Genomic DNA, 18,500 nt, shown 5'->3' with positions numbered 1-18,500 from the left:
TCTGACATTGTGTGTGTGATGCCAGGGGGCAGAACCTAATACCTCCTGAATATGGAGGTGGCTCAACCCCCTTAAAAATACCTTGGGGGCCTCGGCCCCTAGAAGTTGGTATGCCTGGTTCTTTATATCCAGCTTTTCCTGTCATTCAGTTTGTACAGTTTTTTCTTGGGGTATTCTCATGCCTTGCCCATGCCCATGCCTGTACCTGTACCTGAATATTTTTTGTCTCTTTTGCCACTTCCGTGATTTCTGATGAAGCAGTATCTTCTGTTTATGTCTGGGGCTCACTAGCTGTCTTCTGCTTTTTTAAGTTGTTGCAGGTGTCTATAACTAAACAAATAGAAACAGCTCTGTTTCTTGCCTTTCTTTCTGTGGCAACCTTATATTGACATCCCATGTGCCGTTTTCTTACCCTTCAACCAATGAAAACAGTAGCACTAATTTTTTGTTTTCCAAGAAAAGCTTTTTCGCTACTGATTTTACCAAAAGCTTTGTCATCACTTTTGGTTTCTATTCTGCTGGGTTCCTTTTGGTTTCTAGTTCTGGCCACCCCCATCCCCACTTGCCCCTCGAAAAGCAGGTTCAGGTCCAGCAGTACCTGCAAGCTCCTCAACTGATCATGAAAAGGTGCTGCAACTCTTTATATTATCATTGTGTTTCTAGGGTATCCAGATCTTACAACATTTCCACAGCATCATTAGATCTGAACAGGTAGCATTCATCTGAGTTGCCTGCTGGCCCAGGAAGGTTTTCCTTCAGAAAACTGCAAAGAGTCAAAGTCTGGCAGCTACTCTCAGTAGGCTCCCTAAACCTCTCATAGATCACGCTAAACCTATTGTTGACTAGCTGGATTTGTGTGTGTCTGTCTACATTAAAACAAATAAGTACATTTAGGATTTGAGGGGGCAAGTGCCCCCCTGCAGAAACCAAAGTGTACAAACTAACCACTCAGGGGCAAGGACCCAAGTTTCAGGGGAACTGCATATCTGGTTTTATGGGAAAGTATCATGCAGGGTTATTTCTGGTGAAGTGGGAATTATAGAGAAGGTTTTTGCTCATCTCTAATCTTAATTCCTTGCTAGATGGAAAAACACAGTGGAATATAGGGACATTAAGCTTTGCAAAGGCAAGCAGAATTATAGCTGTCATAAATATAAACCAAGTGGGTTTGGACTGTTTATGTATCTTACATACATTGTAGATGTCAGGAGAGAAAATAAAGAGGATGGACTAAAATTTTCATTTTGTGTATGTTGTTGATGCTAATGTGGCACAAAGATGGTGTGTGATGGGGCAGCCAAGGATTCTCATATCCTAATGCACTAGGCCTCACAGTTCCTACTCCTTCCTCCCAATTTTTTATTCCCCCCCCCCTTTGCTTATAAGACTGTTGGGCATGTAGCACAGCTTAATGCCAATGAGACCTCTCACTACCTGCTGTCTTAATTTGCACCTCAGAGACATAATAACTCAGCTCATGCAAACTTATGTCATGCCATACCCATATTTTGATTGCTTTAAGTACTTAGCAATACCCCTGGTGTGTAAAGATGGGAATGAATTTCTGTTTGCTGGAGTAAAAACGTTTATTTACTGTCTTGTTGCTGTCTCTGTGTGCTGCTTTGCATCTTGTATACATATTGGTGATGTGTTAAAATAACCCTGAAATGGACATTCAGCATACATCGATGAATATGCCCTACTTTTCTTCATGCTGTTCGTTGCTGCAGCTGTGATACCATATGCCACTTGGTGCTCCAGGATAATTGTTTTAGGATCAAGATGTTAATGCTCATCAAGAGGTCAATACCATGCTTGAGTAGGCTGGAAGACTTTTGAATAAAGATGGGTCACCCACTTGCTTGTCCCCAAAATCAGAAGCATTCAAGTCAAATACTCCACCAATACCACCTTTTGATTATTATTTTTTCAAATGTTCAGCTGGAAACCTTCAGTAATTCCATTTCCACATCCCTCTAAGTCTCACCACCTCTAGTTTTCCTTTTTTTAGGTGAACCTAACTCAAAGTGGGGCTCAAACTTCTATCCTCTTCCTTCCTCCTCTTATCAGTCCTGCCCATCTCCAAGAAAGAAAGAATAAACTAACTTGATGGAAGTAGATGCCAAGTGGAAGAGGACCAGAGATTGGGCCAAGAGAGGTTATATGGATGTTCTCCTTGGTTGGCCAATGATGTGCTCTGTGCATCACTTCTTGATGGTGATTATGAAGCTTAAAAGTCAAGTCCCATCACCCAGTAGAAAGTTAGGCGAGGAGCATGTAATTTGTTTCCAAGGGGCCTGTTTCGGTCTATTCTATAACCCCCACCACATGATCCATTTTACCCAACACAAGGGAATTTCAATGGGACAAGCAGGCAAGGGGGGAACATAAGCCCCTTTAAGTTTTGCCTGGTTCTAAGGAAAGCTGGATCCTACTTGAAATGCAGTTGATCAATATGAGTGGAGAAGAGCCATATTTTAGGGGACTCTTTTCTTTTTTAATACTACTTCCAATTCCTGCCTCTGACAAATGGCTGAATGTTACCTCCACTGATGGCAATTGAGACTGTCATTCAAATTACCTTGAGCATTTCTGATTGGTTGCCATGTATTCCATGGATGCCTACCTTTTCACTTACCAGCAAACTAACACAAACCAACCTATTTGCCTGAAGCCTCTTAGTATAGTTGGCTGTGGAATGAAGTTGTTTTTTGAGAACATGGTTCTGGAAGTTTAACAGTTTATTTGAGTAGAGACTGGTGTGCCCAGTTACAGTGAGTTGAGTGGGTCAGGTGAGTGCTGCTACCCTCCTCTTTGACTACTACAACAATTCAGGGTGTTATATGGATTGTGTTTAAGATAAATAATAGCAAAGTGGTTGAAAAACATGTTGCTCTTAATATATTGCAAGCAGCTGCATTTCCTTTCACCCCTTAAATTAATTATGGACACCACCACTAGTAGATATCATTGTTATGTTCAGAGGTAGGATTCTTAAAAATAAGAATCTGGCTTCAGACTATGTTTAGTAGATGTGCAGTTTTATTCTAGAGTACCTTCCTTGTATAAAGTTTCACCAAGGCTTCTGTTCTTCCTTCCAAAATGCCCTTTTTCTGTTAGCCTTCTAGTGGTCCTGAGGTGGCATAGTCTGTGCTTTGTGCTGAAATCTTAGTCTGGAGCAAATATTGAATCTGCCATAAACATTAGAATCAGGATTGCAGCACACAAAGAACCCCACTGCCTACTTCTTCAGGGGGAGAACCACCAGTCTCTTATTGGAAGCCCTACCACTCAGGGGTTACAATCCTACACCCCAACCCTCTCAGAGGGTTAGTCCTCTGTATTACAATTATGACTCCAGCCACGCAAAAGCCAATGATGATATACAGTGGTACCTCAGGTTACAGACTCCGCTAACCCAGAAATATTACCTTGGGTTAAGAACTTTGCTTCAGGATGAGAACAGAAATTGTGCAGCGGCGGCGCAGCAGCAGCAGGAGGCCCCATTAGCTAAAGTGGTGCTTCAGGTTAAGAACAGTTTCAGGTTAACCTGAGGTACCACTGTAATAACGTGAGGCTACTTTAGCCAGCCAGCCAGCCATCTCCTCCAGGCAGGTGGAGCCTTCCACATACATTCCAGGGCTTGTTAGCCTGCACAAGGCTTCAGTTGATTCTAACTCTCTGCAGAGACAACATCTTCTGTAGCAATCTCAGGAAGAGGACATTTCAGCCTTCCGGGCTCTCCTGGAGCTATCCAAGGTCCTGTCCTTGCCTGCTCTCTACTTACCGTATTTGTTTCCAGCTACCACCAAACTCGACAGGGGAGGAAAAGCCGTCTCCTCTCCAGTGCCACCCCTCCCAAAAATCATTAGATAAGTTGGAGAGAAACAGGTGTTTGGCTCTTCAGGTTTTGAATTGGCCCAGAAAGTTGGGAGGAGTGCCTTGAGCTGTTTAGTTTGGAGAAGACCCTCCCCTGGATGCTGGCCCATACTTCCCTATAAGTAGGCTAAGGACCAAACTACACATGACATTACTAAGCACCTTGTTTGCCCTGGAGTGAAAGTTTTTATTTCATAGATTGAGTCCCCTGCACTAACAATCAGGAACCTGGCATGGTGGGCTTAAACTTTTAGCTCCCTGCTGAAATCCCGATCCAGGTTGGAGTGAAGGGGAGCTTCCCTCCCCAATGCAAACTGCATGTGCTGAAGCCACAGCAGGACTGTCCAAAAAGATATTACTACAATCCACCCTTTGAAAAATGAGTGGAAACAAAAATGGGGAGAGAAGTGAACTAGAATGTATAACATGCTGTTGAATAGCCAGAAGGTGGATGAGAAAGCATATAGGACAAAGTGAGATAAAGATCTAAAGAAAATAGCTCTAGAATAAGTATTGGAATTTTTGCACGCACAAGGCTCGTGGTTTTCAGTGCTAACTGGATCTAAAGACAATTTCCTGAAAATGAGTAAACAATAGAATTTAACATCATGGAAGATGCGAAAAATAAGAGGTAAAAGGACATGGGCATGCCAGCAATCCCAGAGGTTTCTGCAACATGTGGAGTGTAAAAAAGAACATTAAAAAGCTGCTAGATTTTGGAAGATGGTGCTATAATTAGTAGCTGTTTCAGGCAAAAGTAGAAATGGACCTAGTTACATTTTGTTAATAACAGTGCACTAGTGAAGAGACCAATGCCCATATTATTTATATTTTTTACTATAGCAGGAATTGAATATGCAAGATTGTTGAAAAGTAACGAAAGCTTCTCTATCACAATACTGATGGGGAGAATATGGAAGCTGATAGAAATTAAATGGACTGTGCTTGTGAAAGATTCTGAGAATTAGAAGAAAAAAATAAATAGCTGGGTTCTGGCAGTTCAGTACATTAGACAAAAGATTGGATTAAAAGGTTCAGAAATAGATTTTTTGTTATTATGAAGTTTTGGAGTAATAAATAAGAAAGGAAATGTAATGTAAAAGTGTTGATGGATGTTTTCCTTTCCTTTCTTACTTTCTTTCTGATTAATGGAAACCCATTTAGCATTAGTGTGTAATTAAATAAGGAGATGCTATGTAGTAAGGCAAAGAAGAAGTTGCAGTGCGTGTTAATTTTGTTTCATCGTTCCAGAGTCTCACATTCCTAATATGTCTGCTGTGTTACTAATCATACATTTATAGTGTTCTTATCTGGACCTTAAATGTTCTTAATACCTTGCTTCTACCCTGTTGGTGTTCTTAATATTTCTAATGGTACTAATACTTTTTGGGTTTTGCACTTGCATCTTTTGTATTTTATGAAGCGATGCTATATGTTGACAGTCTTGTATTGTACATATAATTATAATAATTCATTTAAAAATGCATTAAAAATACCTTTTTTCTGTCTTTGGCATATGCATACTTCAGCAGGCAGGGAGAGATGCTGAAAAGCACTTGAAGTTTTTAAGGTTGCCAGAGGCACCAGAGGCCTTGCACCACACCTGCCAAAATTCCTTCTTTGGCTTAGCAATTAAAGGTGCAGTAGCCTTGCATCCTGCCGCCCTCGAAGTGGCACATGTGAAATACCGTATTTTTTGCACCATAACACTCACTTTTTTCCTACTAGAAAGTAAGGGGAAATGTCTGTGCGTGTTATGGAGCGAATGCCTACGGATGACAGGGGGATCTGCTGCAGTCGTGAGCAGAGGATCCATGGTTACAGCCTGCACACAAAAAATCACGCACCCACTGTTGCCTGGGGCCACAATGGTGCAAAAACATGGTTACAAAGCATGGATCCACATGGATCCTCAGGATTTTTGCATTGGGCTACCCCAAACTCACCGTCAGATCACATGTCTGTGGCCGCAGCATGAACCACAAAAATCATACATCCACCGTTTCGTTTAGAATATTTTTTTTCTTGTTTTCCACCTCTCAAAACTATGTGCGTGTTATGGTCGGGTGCGTGTTATAGAGCGAAAAATACGGTACTTAACTTCAGACAAATGTTCATGATTTTGGAGATTTTTTTCCTTTTCATTTTTTTTGCACAGGTGGAGCAAAAGCTCAACAACTTTTTGTTTCTGTATTTTTACCTCCTGAAATATGGCAACCCTTTGTTGTTGTTTAGTCGTTTAGTCGTGTCCGACTCTTTGTGACCCCATGGACCAGAGGATGCCAGGCCCTCCTGTCTTCCACTACCTCCCGCAGTTTGGTCTAACTCATGTTTGTAGATTCGAGAACACTGTCCAATCATCTCATCCTCTGTCGTCCCCTTCTCCTTGTACCCTCAATCTTTCCCAACATCAGGGTCTTTTCCAGGGAGTCTTCTCTTATGAGGTGGCCAAAGTATTGGCACCCACCTTCAGGATCTGTCCTTCCAGTGAGCACTCAGGGCTGATTTCCTTAAGAATGGATAGGTTTGATCTTCTTGCAGTCCATGGGATTCTCAAGAGTCTCCTCCAGCACCATAATTCAAAAGCATCAATTCTTCGGCAATCAGCCTTCTTTATGGTCCAGCTCTCACTTCCACACATCACTACTGGGAAAACAATAGCTTTAACTACACGGACCTTTGTCGGCAAGGTGATGTCTCTGCTTTTTAAGATGCTGTCTAGGTTTGTCATTGCTTTTCTCCCAAGAAGCAGGCATCTTTTAATTTCGTGACTGCTGTCACCATCTGCAGTGATCATGGAACCCAAGAAAGTAAAATCTCTCACTGCCTCCATTTCTTCCCCTTCTATTTACCAGGAGGTGATGGGACCAGTGGCCATGATCTTGGGTTTTTTTTATGTTGAGCTGCAGACCATATTTTGCGCTTTCCTCTTTCACCTTTGTTAAAAGGTTCTTTAATTCCTCCTTACTTTCTGCCATCAGAGTTGTCTCATCTGCATATCTGAGGTTGTTGATATTTCTTCCCGCAATCTTAATTCCGGCTTGGGATTCATCCAGTCCAGCCTTTCGCATGATGAATTCTGCATATAAGTTAAATAAGCAGGGAGAGAATATACAGCTTTGTCGTACTCCTTTCCCAATTTTGAATCAATCAGTTGTTCCACATCCAGTTCTAACTGTAGCTTCTTGTCCCACATAGAGATTTCTTAGGAGACAGATGGGGTGATCAGGCACTCCCATTTCTTTAAAAACTTGCCATAGTTTGCTGTGGTTGACACAGTCAAATAGTTTTGCATAGTCAATGAAGCAGAAGTAGATGTTTTTCTGGAACTCTATAGCTTTCTCCATAATCCATCGCATGTTTGCAATTTGGTCTCTGGTTCCTCTGCCCCTTCGAAATCCAGCTTGCACTTCTGGGAGTTCTCGGTTCACATACTGCTTAAGCCTGCCTTGTAGAATTTTAAGCATAACTTTGCTAGCGTGTGAAATGAGTGCAATTGTGTGGTAGTTGAAGCATTCTTTGGCACTGCCCTTCTTTGGGATTGGGATGTACACTGATCTTCTCCAATCCTCTGGCCATTGCTGAGTTTTCCAAACTTGCTGGCAACCCTACTTGAGCTTAATTAGTTGTTGAAATGGCTAGGTATTTCTGACCAAGGTGGTGACTTGAGCTCTGGAATGAAAAGCTTGCTAGCGTTGCATTAGTCCTGTACATTCATGTTTGAGTGTACACACTTATTGTTTGACTTGGGAATGTGCTTGCACCTTATGTATTGATTTGAAAGTGGATGTTGTGCCCATTCGTGCTGCAAAACTCAGAGTTCATTATATGAAATACATATAAAGTGGGTGAGGGAGAAGCTGTCTGCAAGAGCAATAAAGCCTTTAATTTATTTTTACAAGGTTTCAGTTAAATGTGTGCTCATATTGGGGTAAGTCTGGAATTGATGCTGTTGTCTGGATTTGATGCACAGATAAGCCCTGCAGCATACTTGAGCAGAATCTCTCTGAAAAAGTACTTGATAAGCATCCCATACTGGATAAATTAACTGATACATTGCCTCTCCTCTTTTGAGTTTGTGAATGCACTAGTCAGCTTCAGAAGTTCCTGATGCCAATTTGACTTTTGGTTCCCAAGTGAAAAATCAGTAGAAGCATAATTAGTAGCGAGTCTGCAAAATTCTTAAACCAGGCGTGGAGAAACCCCTTTTAGATGGCAGGCCAGATCCAGTGGTGACCAACTCTCAGTGGAACATTTGACAGGTAGGTGGGTTGCCCACCTGTCCATTCCAGCATGTCATATGATGTCAGGTGGAGCTGCCAAATAGCTGAAACAGTGCAGCATGCATTTAGTGCTAAATTTTAATGGCGCTGAATGAAAGCCACACTTGCAAAGGAACATGTGGGAGTGCTCACTAAGGCTACCAATTGTTCCTTTGCAGCTGTGACTTAACCCAACACACACCTGATGATATGGCTGTGGGGTAACAGTCTCTTGAGCCAAACGTCCCCCATCCATGTCTTAATAATGTATGTTGGATGGAGGCTGAGCTGACTTGCACTGGGACGCTTAGAGCTGTCTTTACCACTCTAGGTCCATATCAAGGCATGGCTTTGAAGAAAGTAGAGGGTGAACTGTACCAGCCTTCATCCCTCTCCTGCTTTCTAGATATTCCCTGGTTTGGGAAGTGTGTATATGCCACCTTGGGGCAGGTAACCCCAAAGTGGTATAAAATAAAATAGATCGGAAATACAGTGATTCAAAGAAACACCAACAAACACAATCTCCCAACAAGAGTCAGATATAAGCTTACTATTCGGCCTGCCATAACACACACACACACACACACACACACACACACACACACACACCCTGCCCATCTGGCTGGGTTTCCCTGGCCACTCTAGGTGGCTCCCAAAATAATAATAATAATAATAATAATAATAATAATAATAATAATAGGATAAAACATCAAACATTAAAAACTTCCCTAAATAGGGATGCCCTCAGATGACTTCTAAAAGTCAGAAAGTTATATAAAGTGGCCTTCCCTTCACTAGGAACTAGGAAGCTCTCCTGCAGAACACCAAAGAAAGTGTCCAGGCCGGACACGATAATTTAATTTTAAATTTTAAATTATTTTATATCCAAAGTACAAAAACAAAGAACAAGATGAAACAAAGTAAAGGATTGTATCTTGATAAATTGAGCAGCTGATCAACGTATTAAAGTAAGAATTCATTGGCCTAGACCTGGTTGCCCATAATACAGCAAGGATGGGGAACCTGGTACCCTCCAGATGTTGTTGGACTTCTGTTCCCAGTAGCCTGAGCCAGGATCATTAACATGAGAGAATCTCACCTGAGCAGGTTCCTCAGATGAGTCATGAAAGATTCATGTCAAAATGACTGTTTTAAGTGGAAACTCTTCTCCCCTACTGGCTAGGTTTTGCTACCTTGTTTACTAGCCAGCCTATTTCACACACCACTTTAGAATATATTAATTTGTTCCGAGATGGCTGCTCTAAGTACAGCATAACTTTGTAGATGATGTTGAGTTTCTCTGTCCCTTGCACCTGCTTTTTAATACCTTATTTTCCACCCTTGGAAAATGCCTTCTCGCCACCTGGTCTCTAATGTTCATAACTGAGTTGTTTACAAAATGCTCACAGTTAGTTGAATATAGCAAAAGGACTCCTGATACCACAATAAGCGCTCGCTTCTGTTCTGTGGCAGCTGCATTTTTAACAGCACTTTGCATTCCAGGAGCTAATATGCATTTCTGAGAACAGACAGATAGAGAAATGCCTGGTAATTACTGTCTCGCTTTTGAAGCCTCCACCACGATATACTACAGTACTAGAGTACATTATACAGATTTAGTGCAGCGCTAGATGCCAAGCACAACAAACATTTTGCATTCTGGAAGGTATCTCAATGCTGAATAGGTTCATTTTGTTCCTTCACCTTTCCTACTCTACAGCTGCTCCATGTGCCTGAAAGAAATCACATCTGATTGTTCTGCTGATTTTGTTCATATCTAAAGCAACTGGGGAACATATTCCCTGATGGGAGCCCAGCTCCTCTTTTTGTCCTGGAAATATATATATATTAATAACTTGATCCTAAACTTGTCTACTTCCAAGTAAATTCTGAGCTCTGTGGGACTGATTTCATAGGTGATGTGCTTGGGAGGCAGTATGGTGTAGTGGTTAGAGTTCTGAACGAAGACCTGGAAGACTAGGGTGCAAATCCCCATTGACCCAAGAAGCCCACTGGGTGACCTTGGGCCAGTCACTATCTCTCCCTGCCTAACCTACTTCATGAGATTGTTGTGAGGAAAAAATGGAGAGGGGGAGAAGTTTGTACCTGAGTTCCTTAGAGAAAATAATAAGCAATAGTGATTTAAAAACCAAGGGTGTGACATTACTCTTGCATAGTTTCTAGTTTTATGATATACAGTTTACTTGCGTGTGAATGCAGCTTAAGTACCCATATTCAGTGAGATAAATGTTGGTTCCCCCACACTTCCAAAATAATATTTTTTACAAGTGTATGCACAGTGGTCTGTGAGATCTCCTATTATCTGCAGCAGTACGTTAAAGAATTACAGCTTTTCTCCCTCCTCAAGTTATCACTTCTGTGTGAGAGGAATTGCTTGCTATTCCCATGAAAGCAGCGTTTAATGGCCTGCATATACCGTGGCCAGCTGCCTTTACATTTTCATTTTTAATTACAGCGCTTTGCAGGCTTTTGGGTTTATTGATTTCTTTACTTCTCCCCCCCCCCCCGCCTCCTAACTGTGAATCCCAAGTGCTGTCTCCTACAAGCCATTTGACTCCCTAGCACAGCTTCTTTGCATAAAAGGAATAATGTTTTATTTCTACAGCCATGAATTTTGATGACAATGAGAAGGCAGCTGATGCTCCACAATATTAACTGGAGGGCTGTGTGCTGTGTGTAGCATGTTAGGCTCTGTTCATGGTAAGAATTGTGCAGTGCGGTTGGTGCAGTCCCCCAATACATAATGTTGCTTTGTTGTTCAGTAATTTTCACTGATTTTACTGCCCCTGATTTTACTGATGACCTGTGCACCTAAGAGCTTGCTCAGATCACAGCTGCTCATGTCAAGGGTATCATAATAAGATCATACCTGAACTGTACACACTGGGTTGATCGAATGTCATGGATTACCTCCAAGGGATTATAGGAATTATAGCTTGGTGAGGGGGATGGAACTCTGTGTAAGGCGGTGGTGGGGAATCCAGAGGTTGTTAAACTCCCATTAGGCATAACCACTATGACCAGTGATCGGGGATGATGGGAGTTGTAGTGCAGCAACATTGCCGTCAAAGCACATCAGTGCTGTTATAGGGATGGAGGAGAATTTTGCTCTGTCTGCATTTTTAAGTGCATTGATTTAATTCATACCTCTGAGATGAATACACAGATCGGAAAATAATAGCCTTCAGATTTTTCACTTCTTTGAATTTTTCAGATACAATGCCAAAACACATACTTCAGTAATTTTTATACATTTACTGCGGCAAACGCCAGTGTAATCATGCCACGAAAAGCCTCAAATTTGTAGTCTAAATGCTACTTTAGATTATGAAGCCTGACCTGTCAACTTGATTTCCAGAAGGATTTTACCTTTGTGGATGGTTGGTGTGTGTGTGTGTGTGTGTGTGTGTGTGTGTGTGTGTGTAGCAGCTCCAAATGAGACACTAACAAGGGAATGGATGCTGAATAACTATGGTGCCCATGGTTATGGGGTGTATGAAAGACTAGTAATTGCTTCTTTATCTGTAGTTATGTAAAATATGTGTATCGGATGTTTAACATGACCCCTATTAGGTTTTAAAGACATTTTTTGTGAGATAATGCAAATTTCACCATGTATTTCAATGTATTCTGAAATCCTGATTGTTTAGTTTGTGAATTCAGCCTTTAGATATCTTGGCTGCCTCCCCCCTCCCCTTATCCCTCCACACATTTTCTCCATCTTTAAAACTTCAAAATGCACACATTGAATGAACCTGTTGATTGCTATTGAACCCATGTCCTAATTTTGGTTCAATTTATTTTTCCTCCCTAGACTGCAAGTACACATGTCACCAGGAATGCAGAAGCCTCATCCAGCTGGATTGCAGCCAACAGGAAGGACAGACTCGCAGCAAACCTTCTCCAGAAAATACCTTAACACAAAACTACAGCCAGGTATGAACTGCAGTGTCCCCATGATGCTTGAGGAAGAAAATGGAACAAAGTGATTTGCATCTCTGGAAGCCAAATGGTGCCAGCATGCAGGAAGAGCTCATTGACAGGTTTTTGCACACTCACTGTGAATGGTATCTCAGCAAAGCAAGGGGCCTCTAATTTCTGCCTTTCCCATATCTGTTTGTTGGGCTGGCGTTTCTTCAGATAGATAAGGCAGTGCTTCTGAATGAAGCAATCCTAAGGCTTGCCTTCACAACAAATAGCCTTTCTATGCTTAAGATTACACATAAGGTCAAGTCAGACAATTGGCATCTTACCTGCTGTAGCACCTCCTGTTTTAGAAGCTAAGTACTAAAAGTAAGTAGGATTCATCCTGTTACATTGGTAGCCCAGGTATTTTGTTTCATGGGTCAAGCAGCATGCAGAGTAATAAGATCAAGAATCATTCCTTTGCTCTTGCAGCAATCAGGTAAAAGTAGCAGGATGTATTTCTGAATGTCTTTTTGTCCTGCAGTAAAACTAATAGGGCAAGTTGCCTTCATACAGGGTGTTGATCATGGCAATGGGCTCCCACTGTAAAATCTCTGCTAAACAGAGGGTTTTTGAGGGCAGCCTGTCATTAAGAGGTGTGCACACCGCATGCAGATTTCTCTTGAGATTGCACTTTCCTAAAATGCAGTCCCAAAGCATCCTTGCTATAATGGAGAATGCAGCACTTTTCTAATGGGGATTCAAGGATTAAAAATACATGAGTCATTGGAATGAGGGAGATGGAAACATAAATTGGAGCTTTAGACATTGCCCTCTTCTATTCCTTGGAGCTGAGTATAGCCTGCCCTTTTCTTCATCTGTGGCAGGCCTTGCTGAAAATGAATTTCTTGCCTCATGGGAAATGCCAAATCTCTCATACCACTTTTCATGCAGTATCAGTCTGAAATATTCAAGTTTTGATCTTTAATATTCTGTGTATGGGAAACCCGAAGCCTTTTGTTCCTGTGAACTTTCTTTTGTGTGTGTTTTGTTTTACTGTGAACACAAGGATCTTCTGCTCTGTGATTTCAATGCCTTTCAGTGGAGTTTGGGCAGGAGAAAGTTATGGGTGTGTGCCTAATGCAGCTGAAACTAAACCTTTCCGCCCTTCTCTGTAACAAATTGCTTATCTCATATTCTGTTGTGAACATCCAGCATGTCCGATACAGGCTTTCGTGTTAGCTTGCTTGCATGCACCATACTTTGTGATGTGGATAAAATGTGCATTTTCAGGGTTGTTTTGCAGATTCTTCAAAGGAAGTGTTTCTCCTCTCCCTGCCAGTGGCAAAAGTATTCTCCACTCTGGTTTAAATGGCATATCTACATGATCAATGCCAAAAAGGCACTTGGTCTTCTTTGCACAAAGCACCTCTCCAGTCTTTTATCATCACACCCTGAAGAAGTTCTAACTCCACTGGGAAATTTTTAATTGTTCTTTTACAACAAAGAGCATCTTACAAACCGAAGAGCAGGGTGCTATGTCAAGATCAAAGCTTTTCTATGAGTACAAATAGAATGTCATTGCCATGCCTGTAGTAATTTGTTGTTACCCAGGCATTCTGAAAAAAAGCAATGGAATAATCTCCAATGCGGCATAATTTGTCTAGCGTAGTTGTCTGTTGATTTTGTATGGCCCTACATGTGAAAGCAACCCAGCTCTGAGTTGTTGCTGCACCTCTTGAAAAGGGTAGTGACATCTTTGATTGGTACTCGATCTGGGATATACCTGCAACTTTAAAAATCTGTTCTGGTTAGCAGTATTTACACTCACACTAAGCATTTCTGCCCTTTAATGCAAGGATGGTGAACGTGTGTCCCTTTAGATGTTATTGGCCTCCACCTCCCATCAGCCCCAGCCAGCATGGCCAGTGGTTAGGGATGATGACAGCTGCAGACTAACAACATCTGGAGGCCTACTGTGCTCTAATGGAGAAATCAGTGGAGCTAAATGTATTTATTTAGTTTGTTATATGAATTTAGAACAAACTGAAGTGAAAAGTCATCCAGTAGGTTTTTGACAGCAGCGGTGCAACCCAATTTTGAAAACACTTGAGGTATCCCCCCAGAATATCCAGCTTTTGGCTTGTTTCTATGAAGTTCAGACATTAGGAGGGTGTGCACCAGATTTGGACAAATTATTAATCCCAGGCAGAAGCATTGCATTTTGGAAGGATTCTGGGCTTCTTGGAGTGAAGTGTGATCCGTATAAGACATCCTGAACCAAACAAGGGTCCTTGAAGTACCTTGCAACACCTTGGTGATTCAGACACACACACACACTCACACTCTGCAGACAACTTGTCTGCCGAAAGCAATGCTAATGTCTCTAAACCTTTGCTATATAAGGGCAGGGGTGAAGTTTGGTGAGGTTTGATGGAGGGAAAATGCCAGTGTGAGAAGGCAGAGGAGGGAGCTCTGCTGTGACAGACAGATCAGACAGCTTGTGATCAGAGGGAATTATTTTACCAGGACTTTTCAGTCCCAGTCCTTTTTGAGGGATGATGATGGTGGGATGTTGAAGTGAATGATATTGGTGCGTTTGCTCTTTCACAAGTTTGGATGGATTTTTCCAATTGTCACTCCAGCTTAAATCAAAATATTTTGCTTACCAGTCTGTGTGCAGTGTTATGTGGGGCCCTTACCTAACACCATTGAATCAGTATCCACAAACAAAAATGATAGGGGAGGGGAAGCAAATCCCTCTTAGTTTCCCTCCCCCCACCATCAGTGCTAAGACACGTAGGATGTAGATTGGAGGGGGGTATCAATCATAGCTGTCAACCTTCCCTTTTTTGGAGGGAAATTCCCTTATTCCAGCGCCGTTTCCCGCTGCTTCCCGCTGCTATCCCGGATTGTTAGATATCCTGTAGACTGTTCCCGGGACAGGTGAGGCTGCTGATCCCTTATTTTCGAGGCTGCTGATCCCTTATTTTCAAATCTGAAAGTTGACAGCTATGGTATCAATGGCTACCCAGGATGGAAGGCCTGGAAGGCTCTGCATAGAGAAAAATAGCCCTGTAGGAGGTATGGTCTGTGAGTTGAGTGCTACAGCAACTGAGATTATTTAAGTAAATCTGAAGTGAAATGAAACTCAAATGGATTTCCCCCCTCCAGCTTTGATACCAAACCCATGTCCCTGACCAAAAGCCACTGAACAGAACCAGAACCAGTGGTGGTGGGTAACTAGGTAGGTCACAGGATTGTTGCGTGTAAAGAAGCCTGACCTAGATGCCTGAACTGAGCGTGACTTCTCCCTCAGGAAATACTCATCTAAAGATGAATTCTCCCATGTTGACGTTGTTGCTTCAGAAATGTTCTGAACAGTCTGATTGGATTATGCTGGAGAAAGTGACAAACTGTAAACCCTGGGTGCTTGTGTTTGGGCGTCAGGTAAGCCATGGCTAATGGTTCACTGCAAATGTACAGATTATTCCTCCTCACTCGTGAGCGGGATCCATCAACCACATCCTTGACTTAATGTTATACATGAACTGGGGATTCTGCTTTGTTTCACTTGGCAAGCCGAAAACACACCTTGGTTTCAGATTGTACTTCATATGGAGGAAAACAAACCATAGTCTCTGGTTCAGATATCATGCTAAGTCAACCATGGTTTGTTGCTTCTGCTCACTAGCAGAGATAAGCAAAATGTGAGTGACCTGCATGTGCATGGTGAATCATTAACCACAGCTTAATGTGACATGTGAATGCCTTCTGTCTGTCGATCTCAGCATTGTCCACCCTGACTAGCAGTAACTTTTTCCAGATAACAGATAGAGGTCTATCAACTTATCCTTCTTGCTAGAGATGCCAGGGGTGGAATCTGTGGCCTTCTGCATGTAGAGAACAGGTGCTCTATCATTGATCTATATGCTGCCCACTCTGATCCATACACACATTTTTCTCATTTATGCTCAAACGTAAGCCTTCACTTATATAGTAATATCCCAGGGCTTGATTTTTTTAGACCTCTCATGCTGGTGCTAGGATTTATCTTCTTTTTTCCCCCAGTTCATGCTCCATAGCTGAGACTGTAAAAACACTACAAACATGCAGAGAGATGGGTTATAAAAAGTGACCTGTGGGTTAATTGTTTATTATATTTATATTATGCCTTTCCTCCAAGGAGCTCAAAATGACATACATTGTTCTCCTACTTGTCAATTTATTCTCATAACAACCCTCTGAGGGTTTTTCTTGGCTGAAAGACAGTGATTGACACAAGGTCACCCAATGAACTTCATGGCAGCGTGGGTGGGGATTTGAGCCTCCTGGTCTTCTAGATCCTATTCCAATGCCTTACCCACTAGGCTGCACTATATGTGTTGGAGCCTCCATTTGCGAAAGGCATGTATGTGGCTTGTTCATAGAGCCAGATTTGTTGCTGGGTAGAGAGACTTGGAAGCTTGGCCTTATAAGGCCTCTTAAATCTTAAGAGATATAGACATGCTAAGTCACATTTGAACAATTTGCTTTCAGGCTCAGTCTCCTCATCCATAAAATGGGAACAGTGGTGACCTGCCTCCATAGAGAACAAGCCAAATAAAGACTGTATAACATATTGTGCATTGAAAAGTCTCTGTGAGTGCTAGAGTGGAAGATACTGGCTTTGGATCTTGCAAACTTCTGCATGTGCTTTGGGGTCCAAGATGCTGAAATGGAATGAAAAATAGCCATGTGTTTGATGAGAAACTTATGGACATGATACTGCCTTGAAGGGGAGCTATTTCCGTGGGAGAAAATGTTTCAATTGCATAAATTTTAGAGGCCCTGCACTCCTCAGTCAAGTTAGATGTTGACTCACCTTCTGACAGGCAGCTCTTATTTTTCGCTGTGCACAGTAGCTAAATGTTTTACCCAGAAGCAGCACTTGGGGGAGCTGGAAGGCAAATGAATGTAGTTGCAGGCAGGTATAGCTTAATAAGGAAGGTATTGTACACTGACAAAGGTGTCTTGGCAGCACTGGGGAGCAAAGCAGACTTTTGCAAAACAGCTTTTGCAAAACCACAGAGAAATGTCACCTCACTAGTTTCTATTGCATGTACTGGCATTTGGAATTTTCCCATTTCATGTTGAGCAAACTTCAGAATGCATCTTTGGAGTTCAGCTGTTTCTATAGTATGACTGCTTGAATCTTCCACTCGACTAGACAGCAGGTGGCTATCCATCGATATGTCCAAACGCAAAGTTGTCAACATCTAAAAGATACTTAGCCTGTAATCGAAACCCCCTTTTTGCCAGGCCGGGGTGGGGGGGTTAGGAATGGATTAGGCAGAGGCGTAGGAAGTACTCCTGGTGAGGTCCCCAGCGACGTTCGGGGGGTGGGTAGAGGGAAGGACTGAGGCAGACTGGGAGAGTCACTGGATCCTGATCCAGCCCCACTGTCATCCCTTGATGGTATCGGAAATGTTCTCAGCTTAATCACTTGATGAAATATACTCGGAGTTGAGAGCGGATTTCATGCTCTTTATTCAGCTCATAGTGGTGAGGCGGAATGGAAGTTCCCCCAGGATGTCTGCTTTATATACATTATTTACACAATGAGCCCCATGTGATTGGCTAATTCCGGGATTCTCCTGTAGGCCAATCAGGTTGTGGATTCACTTCCACCTGGAGCTGGATTGGGTGGCTTCTGTGGACCAATCAGACTGCTGCATTCTGAATCCTATTGTTCTAGGGCCCATCAGACTGCTGCATTTTGGATCCTATTCAACTCAGTACATAACACTTGATTTGCCTGCCCCCCTCCCCCCTCCTTCCACCCTGGCCAGCATAGGCAGTGGAGGCAGTGGGGGCTCTGCTCCTCCATCATGCTTCGCCACTTCCTGGCCAGGGATTGGATTGTTCTGTCATGGGCGGCCACTTGGTTTCAGTGTGTAAAGGTGCCTTGCTGTATATGTTGTTACTTCCTGCTAGTGTTTGAGAGGGACTTAATTATGAGGCAGGCTTATAATTAAAAACCAGCCTGTAGAGCTAGAAATACCCTTCATTTCAGTTTCACCTGTGTCTTGCCAAATTCTGTAAATTTGCACTTTTCTGAGAGAATTTTTGGCCTGTCATAGTTTCTGTTGAGGGTGTTTTAACTAATCCTCTGTTGGGTCGGTCAGATAATTTTTTTTAAAAAACTTTGTTTGATGTTTATGTTCTGGATAGAATGTGGATGGTGGTACTAGGGCTACGACTGATGGGCATGTTTAACTAATGGGATACTGGACAATACCGGGATGTTAAAATGTGCTGTTTTAAGTCCCGATGGGATCAGAATGAGAAGGGCAAGCTGTAAGCTATGGAAGCAGTAGGAAGATCCATTTTCTTTCCTATTGTATTTATATCATCCCATGTCTTTCCTGTAAGGAACTCAAAGTGGCGTTC

At 42.3% G+C, this 18,500-nt stretch overlaps 1 protein-coding gene across 1 annotated transcript in view; it reads left to right on the top strand.

Moving 5' to 3' along the window:
- RASSF5 (Ras association domain family member 5) overlaps window positions 1-18,500 on the top strand; it is a 111,742-nt gene that overhangs the window by 22,383 nt on the left and 70,859 nt on the right. Inside the window, exon 2 of the mRNA XM_081193514.1 lies at window positions 11,977-12,098. Within this exon, the coding sequence (XP_081049640.1) occupies window positions 11,977-12,098 (122 nt within the window). The remainder of the gene's footprint in view (window positions 1-11,976; window positions 12,099-18,500) is intronic.

Source organism: Podarcis bocagei, assembly GCF_964188305.1.
Source record: "Podarcis bocagei genome assembly, chromosome: 5".
Taxonomy (NCBI): Eukaryota; Metazoa; Chordata; class Lepidosauria; order Squamata; family Lacertidae; genus Podarcis; species Podarcis bocagei.
The sequence above is the reverse complement of the archived record's forward strand: the minus strand, read 5'-3'. Positions and strand labels throughout refer to the sequence as shown.